The sequence below is a fragment of the Ranitomeya imitator genome, chromosome 9 (assembly GCF_032444005.1).
Source record: "Ranitomeya imitator isolate aRanImi1 chromosome 9, aRanImi1.pri, whole genome shotgun sequence".
NCBI classification, from domain to species: domain Eukaryota; kingdom Metazoa; phylum Chordata; class Amphibia; order Anura; family Dendrobatidae; genus Ranitomeya; species Ranitomeya imitator.
Genome location: NC_091290.1, coordinates 152743120 through 152755391, shown reverse-complemented (window position 1 = coordinate 152755391; position 12272 = coordinate 152743120). Strand labels below are relative to the sequence as shown.

The window sequence follows — 12272 nt, the reverse complement described above, 5'->3', positions numbered from 1 at the left end:
CACGAGTGCGAGCCCGGCCGCCACCACAGGAATGTCAGCCAAGCCTTGGCAGGCATTCTACCTCCCTCCCTGCACCCACGAGTGCAAGCCCGGCCGCCACCACAGGAATGTCAGCCAAGCCTTGGCGGGCATTCCACCTCCCTCCCTGCACCCACGAGTTCGAGACCGGCCGCCACCACAGGAACGCCAGTCAAGCCTTGGCGGGAAACAAGATAACCAATAGGTGCTGCCTACATGTGACGACACACTAGGTACTGAGCGGCGCGAGAAACAAGTTAGGGGGCCAACCAACGCGTTTCAAAGAATGGCGTTCATCATGGTGAACACATTCAGAACTCATAAACTCTGACCTCCTTATAAGAATAGCAGATAAAGGAGTTTCTGTTGTTATATTGAATGCGGGACTATATGGAAAACGTGTCTGGGAGGAAAAGATCGCTCCATAATCCAGAAATGGGGTTTGCAGGCATAATAACAGCAGCTGGGGTAGCTCAGCAGTATGGAGTTTGGGCTGGAGCTGAACAGAGGTGTTTGGTGAGCGCGCTGAACCGGAAATACTGAGATTGGTGAGGCTGCTACATTTACCTTGTTTCAAGGTGCCAGAAGAAAGGACCATTTACGGTATGTTATTAGCTTGTGCTGGAGAAAAGATGTTTGCGTTTTGGAGCTGTAACATTTATGATGGACGGTACAGTTTATGTTGTGCCTGTGCCTATCCAAGCTGACCCTCTACAATACATGTAACCATTGATTTCTCCTTCCGTTACAGGCTATAGATTCATCTTATTTCACTGCGTTCACAGAGGTGGATAAAAGTTTCATCATCACTCGTATTGCCAGAAGGTCGGGTAATCGCTGTGAGCTTTGGCTCTTTATGAGGGTGGATGGAGTTGGGGATTTCGAGCTAAGTCTCTGATTTGTTGATTAATATATGGCTGTATTATGTGTGAGGTATATGGCTGTATTATGTGTGAGGTATATAGCTGTATTATGTGGGAGGTATATGGCTGTGTTATGTGGGAGGTATATGGCTGTGTTATGTGGGTGGTATATGGCTGTATTATATGGGAGGTATATGGCTGTATTATGTGGGAGGTATATGGCAGTATTATGTGGGAGGTATATGACTGTATTAGGTGGACAGTGTATGGGAGATTTTTTTTTAGGAATGTTTTTGGTATTGTATTTTAGCATTTTTTATTTATAATACGTGTTTATTTTTTACTGTGAGATTTCTAGAAATGTTGTTCCTGGCCCATTATCTATAGATCTGGGCCCCAGGGTGGGGAGTAGATGGTGATTCACTCCATGTAGATTTACCACCGTTTCTCTGTAGCATCCTGACCACCCTGTCACCATGATGTCTACTAAGCCGAACAGCTGGTGCGCCGGGGATCTCACTATGTTGTGTGTGCAGCCGTTCCAGACATGGAGGATTTCATTCAGTGGTCTCTTAAGGTAGATGACCACCCCTAATGAGAATGAGATAACTGCTGACTCTGCCCCTAATAATGAGATGACTGCTGACTCCATCCCTAATGAGAATGAAATAACTGCTGACTCCGCTCCTAATGCTGACAAGATAACTGCTGACTCTGCCCCTAATAATAATGAGATAATCTCTGATAATGAAATGACTGTTGACTTTGTCCTTTAATGATAATGAGATGACTGTTGACCATGCCCAGTAATAATGGGATCACTGCTGACCCCTTCCTCTAATAATTAAATTACTTTTGACTTCACCTTCTAATAATGAGATGACTGCTGACCCCACCCTGTGATAATGAGATGACTTTTACTCCCACCCTCTGATTATGAGATTACTTTTGACTCCACCTTCTAATAATGAGATGACTGCTGACCTCACCCTCTGATATTGAGATGACTGTTGACCCCACCCTCTGATAATAAGATTCTGCTGACCCCACCTTCTGATAATGAGATGACTGTTGACCTCACCCTCAAATAATGAGATGACTGGTGACCCCACCTTCTGATAATGAGATGACTGCTGACCTCACCACCTGATAATGAGACGACTGTTGACCTCTCCCTCAGATAATGATATGACTGTTAACCCCACCCTCTGATAATGAGATGACTGCTGACCTCACCCTCGGAGAATGAGATGATTTTTGATCTCACTCTCTGATAATGAGATGACTGTTGACCCCACCCTCTGATAATGAAATGACTGCTGACCTCACACTCTGAGAATGAGATGACTGTTGACCTCACCCTCTGATAATGAATTGACAGCTGACACTGGCCTCTGATATTGAAATGACTCCTGACTCCGCCTTCTGATATTGAGATGACTGCTGACCCCACCCTCTGATAAAAGGATGGCTGCTGTCCCCACCCTCTGATAATGAGATGACTGTTGACCCCACCCTCTGATAATGAGATGACTGCTGAGCTCACCCTCTGATATGAGATAACTGTTGACCTCACTCTTTAATAATGAGATGACTGTTGACCTCACCCTCTGATAATGAGGTGGCTGCGGAACCCACCCTCCAATAATGAGATTACTGTTGACCCGTCCTCTGATAGTGAGAAGACTGGTGACCCCACTCTCTGATAATGAGATGACTGCTGACCTCACCATCACAGAATGAGATGAATGTTGACCTCACCGTCTGATAATGAGATGACTGCTGAACCCACCCTCCTATAATGAGATTACTGTTGACCCCAGCCTCTGAGAATGAGATGACTGCTGAACCTTTCCTCCGATAGTGAGATTACTGTTGACCCCACCCTCCGATAATGAGATTACTGTTGACCCCACCCTCTGATAATGAGATTACTGTTGACCCTGCTCTCTGATAATGAGAAAACTGTTGACCCCACACTCTAGTAATGAGTTGACTGCTGACCTCATCCTCTGATAATGAGATGACTACTGACCCCACCCTCTGATAATGAGAATACTTTTGACCTCACCCTCTGATAATGAGATGACTGCTGACCCCACCATCTGATAATGAGTTGACTGCTGAACTCACCCTCTGATAATGAGAAGACTTTTGATCTCACCCTCTGATAATGAGATGACTGCTGACCTCACCCTTTGATAATGAGATGACTGCTCACCTCACTCTCTGATGAGATGACTGCTGACCTCACCCTATGATAATGAGAAGACTTTTGAGCTCACCCTCTGATAATGAGATGACTGCTGACCTCACCCTCTGATAATGAGATGACTGCTGACCTCACCCTCTGATAATGAGATGACTGCTGACCTCACCCTCTGATAATGAGATGACTGCTCACCTCACCCTTTGATAATGAGATGACTGCTGACCTCACCCTCTGATAATGAGATGACTACTGACCTCACCCTCTGATAATGAGATGACTGCTGACCTCACCCTCTGATAATGAGAAGACTTTTGACCTCAACCTCTGATAATGAGATGACTGCTGACCTCACCCTCTGATAATGAGATGACTGCTGACCTCACCCTCTGATAATGAGATGACTGCTGACCTCACCCTCTGATAATGAGATGACTGCTGACCTCACCCTCTGATAATGAGATGACTGCTGACCTCACCCTCTGATAATGAGATGACTGCTGACCTCACCCTCTGATAATGAGTTGACTGCTGACCTCACCATCTGATAATGAGATGACTACTGACCTCACCCTCTGATAATGAGATGACTGCTGACCTCACCCTCTGATAATGAGTTGACTGCTGACCTCACCATCTGATAATGAGATGACTACTGACCTCACCCTCTGATAATGAGATGACTGCTCACCTCACCCTCTGATAATGACATGACTGTTGACCCCACCCTATGATAATGACATGACTGTTGACCCTGCACTCTAATATTTATAATAAAGCCACAGTAAGTATAATATGCTTTCTCTTTCATGCTCTGATTTTTAGGAAGGGGCCATTCCGACACAGTGACAGTGAAGACAATGGCAAGAACGTCCACGTACGATTCACAATGCTGTACGTGAAGTGTTTGTGTTAACAGTAGGACATAATCTGGTGAACTACTAATCTCAGCATAGCCCCAATTTATTGCAGATGTCACATTCACTCACTTTGTGTCTCATTCACAGCTGGACAAACGCCACAGATGTTTTTGACTTTGATTACGACTTTCATCCCAGCACGGCCGCAGACGCAATGGCCATGGAGCCGCTGACCAAGGAATTTTTAGGCATAGTAAAAAAGTAAGAAGCAAAGAGGGCGCTAGAAGGTAGGCAGTGAGGGGAAGGTGGCGAGAAGGAGGCATCATGGGGGAGGTGGCGAGAAGGAGGCATCATGGAGGAGGTGGTTAGAAGGAGCGCACCCAGGGGAGGCAATGAGGGGAAGTGGTTAGAAGGAACGCAAGGTTGGGGAGGCAGCAAATGAGGGATGGTTAGAAGAAGCACAGCAATGGGGAGGCAGTGAGGAGAAGGTGGTTAGAAGGATCACAGAGAGGGGGAGGTGGTGAGAAGGAGCATAGCGATATTGAGGTGTAGACAAGGAGCACAGCCAGGGGGAGCTAGTGAAGAGGAGCTCAGCGAGGGGGAAGCGGTGAGAAGAAGCACAGCGAGAGGGATGTGTAGATGAGCACAGCGAGGGAGAGGTGGTTAGAAGAGATGCTACGAGAAGGAGACAGGGTTTTTGAGGTGCTTAGTAAAAGCACTGCAAGGGTGAGGTGGTGAAAAGAAGCGCAGTGAGGAGAGATGGCAAGAAGGAGCACAGTGAGGAAGATTTGATGTGAAGGAGCGCAGAGAAAGGGAGGTACTGGGAAGTAGTTCAACAAGAGTAGAGGAGGAGCGCAGTGAGGGGAAGGTGGTAAGAAGGTGCATAGCGAAGGGGAGGCTGTGTGAAGCTACAGGGTGGTGTAGAGAAGTTCAGCGAGTGGGAGGTATAGAGGAGCTCAGTGAGGGTGAGGTTGTTAAAAAGAGTGCTGCGAGGAGGAGGTGATTAGAAGGAGTGTAGCCAGGGGTAGGTGTTTAGCAGGAGCGCAGGGAGGGCGAGGTGGTGAGGAGTGTAGCTAGGAGGAGTCAGCAAGTGGAAGGTGATTAGATGGAGCACAATGAGTGGGAAGAGGTTAGAAGGCTCACAGCTAGGGGAAGTGGTGAGAAGGATGACAGCAAGGGAAAAGGAGTGCTTTTAGGAGGAGGTAATTAGAAAGAGCGCAACAAGGGGGAGGTGGAGAGAAGGAGCGCAGTGAGGGAGAGGTCGTGAGAAGGAGCGCAGCGAGCGAGAGATGTTTAGGAGTGAAGCTAATGGGAGGTGGTTAGAAGGAATGCAGCAAAGGGGTGGTGGTGAGAAGGGGTGCAGTGAGGGGAGGCAAGGAAGGGGAGATGCTGAGAAGGATCACAGAGTGGGGAGGTGGGGAGAAGGAGCGCATCAAGAGGATGGTGTAAAGGAGCTCAGCAAGCAGTAGGTGATTAGTGGTAGTACAGTAAGGGTAAGGTGATGAGAAGGAGCACAACAAGTGGGAAGTTGGCCGAAGGAGCACAGTGAGGGGAGACCATGAGGAGAGAAATGGTTAGAAGGATTGCGATGAGGGGGAGGCAGTGAGGGGTGATAGTTAGAAGAAGCGCAGCAAGGTTGAGGCAGCAATGGTAAGATGGTTAGAGGGATCACATAGAGGGGGAGGTGGTGAGAAGGAGCACAGCGAGAGGGGGGTCATGAGAAGGAGCACAGTGATAGAAAGGTGTTTAGAAGGAATGCAGTAAGGGGGAGGCAGCGAGGGGGAGGTGTTGAGGAGCATAGCTAGGAGAAGCAATGAGGGGGAGATGGTGAGAATGATCACAGAGAGGGGAGGTGGAAGTGAGGGGAAGCAAAGAGGGGGAGGTGGGGAGAAGGATCACAGAGAGGGGTAGGTGTAGAGGAGCTCATCAAGCGGGAGGTGGTGAGAAGGAGCAAATCGAGAGGGAGGTGCAGAGGAGCTCATCAAGCGGGAGGTGGTTAGAAGGAGCACAGAGAGGGGAGGTGTTTAGAGGGAGCTCTGCGAGGGGGTGGTTAGAAGAAGCGCAGCGAGGGGAAGGTGATATGAAGAATGCTGTGAGGGGGAGTTGGTGAAAAGAAGTGAAGCTAGGTCATTAGAATGAACGTAGCAAAGGGAAGGTGGAGAGAAGGAGAGCAGCGAGGGGGAGATGGAGAGAAGGAGCGCAGCAAGGAGGAGATGGTGAGAAGGATCACACTGAGAGGGAGGTGGTGAGAAGGCTTGCAGCAAGGGGTAGGTGGTGAGAAGGAGAACAGCAAGGGGGAAATAGTTAGAAGAAACACAGCAAGGGGCAGGTGGTTAGAAGGAGAGCTGCCATGGGGAGGTGGTGAAAAAGAGCACAGCATTGGGGAGGTGATGAGAAGGAGTGCAGCGAAAAGGATGCCACATGGGGGTGGTGATGAGAAGGAGCGCTATGAGGGGAGGCAACCAGGGGGAAGCAGAGAGAAGGAGCGCAATAAGGGGAGGCAGCGAGGGGGTGGTTAGAAGGAGTGCAGCTAGAGAGAGGCAGGGGGGTGGTGATGAGAAGGAGCGCAATGAGGGGAGGCAGCGAGGGGGTGGTTAGAAGGAGTGCAGTATGGGGGAGGCAGTGAGTGGTAGGTCGGTAGAAGGAGCGCAGTGAGGAGGTGGTTAGAAGGAGCGCAGTGAGGAGGTGGTTAGAAGGAGTGCAGTAAGGGGGAGGCAGTGAGTGGTAGGTCGGTAGAAGGAGCGCAGTGAGGAGGTGGTTAGCCGGAGCGCAGTGAGGAGGTGGTTAGAAGGAGCACAGTGAGGAGGTGGTTAGAAGGAGCGCAGTAAGGGGGAGGCAGTGAGTGGTAGGTGGGTAGAAGGAGCGCAGTGAGGAGGTGGTTAGAAGGAGCGCAGTAAGGGGGAGGCAGTGAGGAGGTGGTTAGAAGGAGCACAGTGAGGAGGTGGTTAGAAGGAGCGCAGTAAGGGGGTGGCAGTGAGTGGTAGGTGGGTAGAAGGAGCGCAGTGAGGAGGTGGTTAGAAGGAGCGCAGTAAGGGGGAGGCAGTGAGGAGGTGGTTAGAAGGAGCGCAGTGAGGAGGTGATTAGAAGGAGCGCAGTGAGGAGGTGGTTAGAAGGAGCGCAGTGAGGAGGTGATTAGAAGGAGCGCAGTGAGGAGGTGGTTAGAAGGAGCACAGTGAGGAGGTGGTTAGAAGGAGCGCAGTGAGGAGGTGATTAGAAGCAGCGCAGTGAGGAGGTGATTAGAAGGAGCACAGTGAGGAGGTGGTTAGAAGGAGCGCAGTGAGGAGGTAGTTAGAAGGAGCACAGTGAGGAGGTGGTTAGAAGGAGCGCAGTGAGGAGGTGGTTAGAAGGAGAGCAGTAAGGGGAGGCAGCCAGGGGTAGGTGGGTAGAAGGAGCGCAGTGAGGAGGTGGTTAGAAGGAGCGCAGTGAGGAGGTGGTTAGAAGGAGCGCAGTGAGGAGGTGGTTAGAAGGAGAGCAGTAAGGGGAGGCAGCCAGGGGTAGGTGGTTAGAAGGAGCGCAGTGAGGAGGTGGTTAGAAGGAGCGCAGTGAGGAGGTGGTTAGAAGGAGCGCAGTGAGGAGGTGGTTAGAAGGAGAGCAGTAAGGGGAGGCAGCCAGGGGTAGGTGGTTAGAAGGAGCGCAGTGAGGAGGTGGTTAGAAGGAGCGCAGTGAGGAGGTGGTTAGAAGGAGCGCAGTGAGGAGGTGGTTAGAAGGAGAGCAGTAAGGGGAGGCAGCCAGGGGTAGGTGGTTAGAAGGAGCGCAGTGAGGAGGTGGTTAGAAGGAGCGCAGTGAGGAGGTGGTTAGAAGGAGCGCAGTGAGGAGGTGGTTAGAAGGAGAGCAGTAAGGGGAGGCAGCCAGGGGTAGGTGGGTAGAAGGAGCGCAGTGAGGAGGTGGTTAGAAGGAGCGCAGTGAGGAGGTGGTTAGAAGGAGCGCAGTGAGGAGGTGGTTAGAAGGAGAGCAGTAAGGGGAGGCAGCCAGGGGTAGGTGGGTAGAAGGAGCGCAGTGAGGAGGTGGTTAGAAGGAGTGCAGTGACGGGAGGTGACAAGAGTCGTGCAGCTACTGTCACTTTCATCGTCTTATTTGTTGCATCATTGCAGATCTAAAGAGGAGAGCTTCCGCTATGAGCAGTGGGGAACCCTCCAAGCTGAGGTGGCGATCAGTGGTGACGAAGAGCGCCGGATGTCCATGAGCGGGATCCGCAGCCATGCCTACGGTACGTTCATCATCCTCTGCACGTGTATGCATAGCACGCAGTGCAGACCATGTGACCTCGCTTCTTTCCTCCTGCAGGCCTGAGGAACTGGTCAGATTTCCACAGATACGTCATGTTTTTGATACATTTTGAGGTGAGTGTTATATATAGGCCACGTCCCTTTGTCAAGTGAACCCCCAGAATTGGAAAACACGTATTATATGTGCTGGGAGCAGGTACAGCAGATTCCCGGCACTTTTATCTTAGCAGTGCTTCCTCTGTTCTCTAGGATGGGACGTCCATACACCTGAGTATCGTCAGCTATCACAAGAGCACCAGACAGTAAGTAACGGTCACTGATCATAGAGACCCCCAGCACCGCCACTGCCCCCCAGCACGCAAACCCTCTCATTACATTCATATTACAGGAGGCTCTGGGCATGTAGATGAAGCTGAGAATAAGCTTGGCCTTTCACATTCTGAGGCTGCTGACAAGCCGTCCATACCTAGTCCTGCTCACACAGCTGAGGGTCTGTTACAATTCCATCCAGTGTAGAGAATCCCTGTGAGACAAACACTCCGGACACCAGACTGATATATTTACCTGCATTGATACATTGTGGCCTCATGTTCTCATTCTTGCCCCCCGTATTGTGATACTTGTCCCCTATTTTGTGATACTTGTCCCCTATTTTGTGATACTTGTCCCCTATTTTATGATACTTGTTCCCTATTTTTTGATACTAGCCCCCTGTGTTGATACTTACTGCTTGTGTTGTGACACTTGCCCCATGTTATAATACTTGCCCCTTGTGTTGTTATACTTGCTCCATGTTGTGACACTTGCCCCGTGTAGTGATACTTACCTCATGTAGTGACACTTGCCCCCGTGTTGTATCTCCTGCCCCTGCTCTGTCTTCTTAGGAAGCGCCAGTTGATACTTTGTCTCAGTTTTATCGTAGGTTACGTGTTTTTTCCTGGTGGAGAGAAGGCGGGCATTGAATGGTCTGACGCTCACCTCTCTAGCCTGGCCGAGGACCACGGCATTAAGAAGAATTATCAGATCAAATTCATGGCCGGTGAGTTCAGTTATCACAGCCGGTGCCCTGCGATGTGTCAGTACGGGGTAATCACAGCCGGTGTCCTGCGATGTGTCAGTACGGGGTAATCACAGCCTGTGCCCTGCGATGTGTCAGTACAGGGTAATCACAGCCGGTGCCCTGCGATGTGTCAGTACGGGGTAATCACAGCCGGTGCCCTGCGATGTGTCAGTACGGGGTAATCACAGCCGGTGCCCTGCGATGTGTCAGTACGGGGTAATCACAGCCGGTGCCCTGCGATGTGTCAGTACGGGGTAATCACAGCCGGTGCCCTGCGATGTGTCAGTACGGGGTAATCACAGCCGGTGCCCTGCGATGTCAGTACGGGGTAATCACAGCCGGTGTCCTGCGATGTGTCAGTACGGGGTAATCACAGCCGGTGCCCTGCGATGTGTCAGTATGGGGTAATCACAGCCGGTGCCCTGCGATGTGTCAGTACGGGGTAATCACAGCCGGTGCCCTGCGATGTGTCAGTACGGGGTAATCACAGCCGGTGCCCTGCGATGTGTCAGTACGGGGTAATCACAGCCGGTGCCCTGCGATGTGTCAGTACGGGGTAATCACAGCCGGTGCCCTGCGATGTGTCAGTACGGGGTAATCACAGCCGGTGCCCTGCGATGTGTCAGTACGGGGTAATCACAGCCGGTGCCCTGCGATGTGTCAGTACGGGGTAATCACAGCCGGTGTCCTGCGATGTGTCAGTACGGGGTAATCACAGCCTGTGCCCTGCGATGTGTCAGTACAGGGTAATCACAGCCGGTGCCCTGCGATGTGTCAGTACGGGGTAATCACAGCCGGTGCCCTGCGATGTGTCAGTACGGGGTAATCACAGCCGGTGCCCTGCGATGTGTCAGTACGGGGTAATCACAGCCGGTGCCCTGCGATGTCAGTACGGGGTAATCACAGCCGGTGTCCTGCGATGTGTCAGTACGGGGTAATCACAGCCGGTGCCCTGCGATGTGTCAGTATGGGGTAATCACAGCCGGTGCCCTGCGATGTGTCAGTACGGGGTAATCACAGCCGGTGCCCTGCGATGTGTCAGTACGGGTTAATCACAGCCGGTGCCCTGCGATGTGTCAGTACAGGGTAATCACAGCCGGTGCCCTGCGATGTGTCAGTACGGGGTAATCACAGCCGGTGCCCTGCGATGTGTCAGTACGGGGTAATCACAGCCTGTGCCCTGCGATGTGTCAGTACGGGGTAATCACAGCCTGTGCCCTGCGATGTGTCAGTACGGGGTAATCACAGCCTGTGCCCTGCGATGTGTCAGTACGGGGTAATCACAGCCTGTGCCCTGCGATGTGTCAGTATGGGGTAATCACAGCCGGTGCCCTGCGATGTGTCAGTACGGGGTAATCACAGCCGGTGCCCTGCGATGTGTCAGTACGGGGTAATCACAGCCGGTGCCCTGCGATGTGTCAGTATGGGGTAATCACAGCCGGTGCCCTGCGATGTGTCAGTACGGGTTAATCACAGCCGGTGCCCTGCGATGTGTCAGTACGGGTTAATCACAGCCGGTGCCCTGCGATGTGTCAGTACGGGGTAATCACAGCCGGTGCCCTGCGATGTGTCAGTACGGGGTAATCACAGCCGGTGCCCTGCGATGTGTCAGTACGGGGTAATCACAGCCGGTGCCCTGCGATGTGTCAGTACGGGGTAATCACAGCCTGTGCCCTGCGATGTGTCAGTACGGGGTAATCACAGCCTGTGCCCTGCGATGTGTCAGTACGGGGTAATCACAGCCTGTGCCCTGCGATGTGTCAGTACGGGGTAATCACAGCCTGTGCCCTGCGATGTGTCAGTACGGGGTAATCACAGCCTGTGCCCTGCGATGTGTCAGTACGGGGTAATCACAGCCTGTGCCCTGCGATGTGTCAGTACGGGGTAATCACAGCCTGTGCCCTGCGATGTGTCAGTACGGGGTAATCACAGCCTGTGCCCTGCGATGTGTCAGTACGGGGTAATCACAGCCGGTGCCCTGCGATGTGTCAGTACGGGGTAATCACAGCCTGTGCCCTGCGATGTGTCAGTACAGGCAGCCGGTGCCCTGCATTGTGTCAGTACGGGGTAATCACAGCCTGTGCCTGCGATGTGTCAGTACGGGGTAATCACAGCCTGTGCCCTGCGATGTGTCAGTACGGGGTAATCACAGCCTGTGCCCTGCGATGTGTCAGTACGGGGTAATCACAGCCGGTGCCCTGCGATGTGTCAGTACGGGGTAATCACAGCCTGTGCCCTGCGATGTGTCAGTACAGGCAGCCGGTGCCCTGCATTGTGTCAGTACGGGGTAATCACAGCCTGTGCCCTGCGATGTGTCAGTACAGGCAGCCGGTGCCCTGCATTGTGTCAGTACGGGGTAATCACAGCATGTGCCCTGCGATGTGTCAATACGGGGTAATCACAGCCGGTGCCCTGCGATGTGTCAGTACGGGGTAATCACAGCCTGTGCCCTGCGATGTGTCAGTACAGGCAGCCGGTGCCCTGCATTGTGTCAGTACGGGGTAATCACAGCCTGTGCCCTGCGATGTGTCAGTACGGGGTAATCACAGCCTGTGCCCTGCGATGTGTCAGTACGGGGTAATCACAGCCTGTACACTGCGACGTGTCAGTACGGGGTAATCACAGCCTGTGCCCTGCGATGTGTCAGTACGGGGTAATCACAGCCGGTGCCCTGCGATGTGTCAGTACGGGGTAATCACAGCCTGTGCCCTGCGATGTGTCAGTACGGGGTAATCACAGCCGGTGTCCTGCGATGTGTCAGTATGGGGTAATCACAGCCGGTGCCCTGCGATGTGTCAGTACGGGGTAATCACAGCCTGTGCCCTGCGATGTGTCAGTACGGGGTAATCACAGCCTGTGCCCTGCGATGTGTCAGTACGGGGTAATCACAGCCGGTGCCCTGCGATGTGTCAGTACGGGGTAATCACAGCCGGTGCCCTGCGATGTGTCAGTACGGGGTAATCACAGCCTGTGCCCTGCGATGTGTCAGTACGGGGTAATCACAGCCGGTGTCCTGCGATGTGTCAGTACGGGGTA

General features: G+C 52.3%; 1 protein-coding gene across 4 annotated transcripts in view; it reads left to right on the top strand.

Moving 5' to 3' along the window:
• The window catches only part of LOC138649236 (uncharacterized), a 36108-nt gene that overhangs the window by 12954 nt on the left and 10882 nt on the right, over positions 1 to 12272 (top strand). For 2 of the 4 annotated variants that reach the window (XM_069739454.1, XM_069739453.1), the window contains exons 2-9: positions 770 to 857; positions 1337 to 1458; positions 3916 to 3984; positions 4098 to 4211; positions 8042 to 8157; positions 8235 to 8290; positions 8426 to 8478; positions 9088 to 9215. In XM_069739454.1, the coding sequence (XP_069595555.1) occupies positions 1358 to 1458; positions 3916 to 3984; positions 4098 to 4211; positions 8042 to 8157; positions 8235 to 8290; positions 8426 to 8478; positions 9088 to 9215 (637 nt within the window). In that variant the 5' untranslated portion in view covers positions 770 to 857; positions 1337 to 1357. The remainder of the gene's footprint in view (positions 1 to 769; positions 858 to 1336; positions 1459 to 3915; positions 3985 to 4097; positions 4212 to 8041; positions 8158 to 8234; positions 8291 to 8425; positions 8479 to 9087; positions 9216 to 12272) is intronic. The other 2 variants (XM_069739457.1, XM_069739455.1) reach the window with 1 other exon arrangement.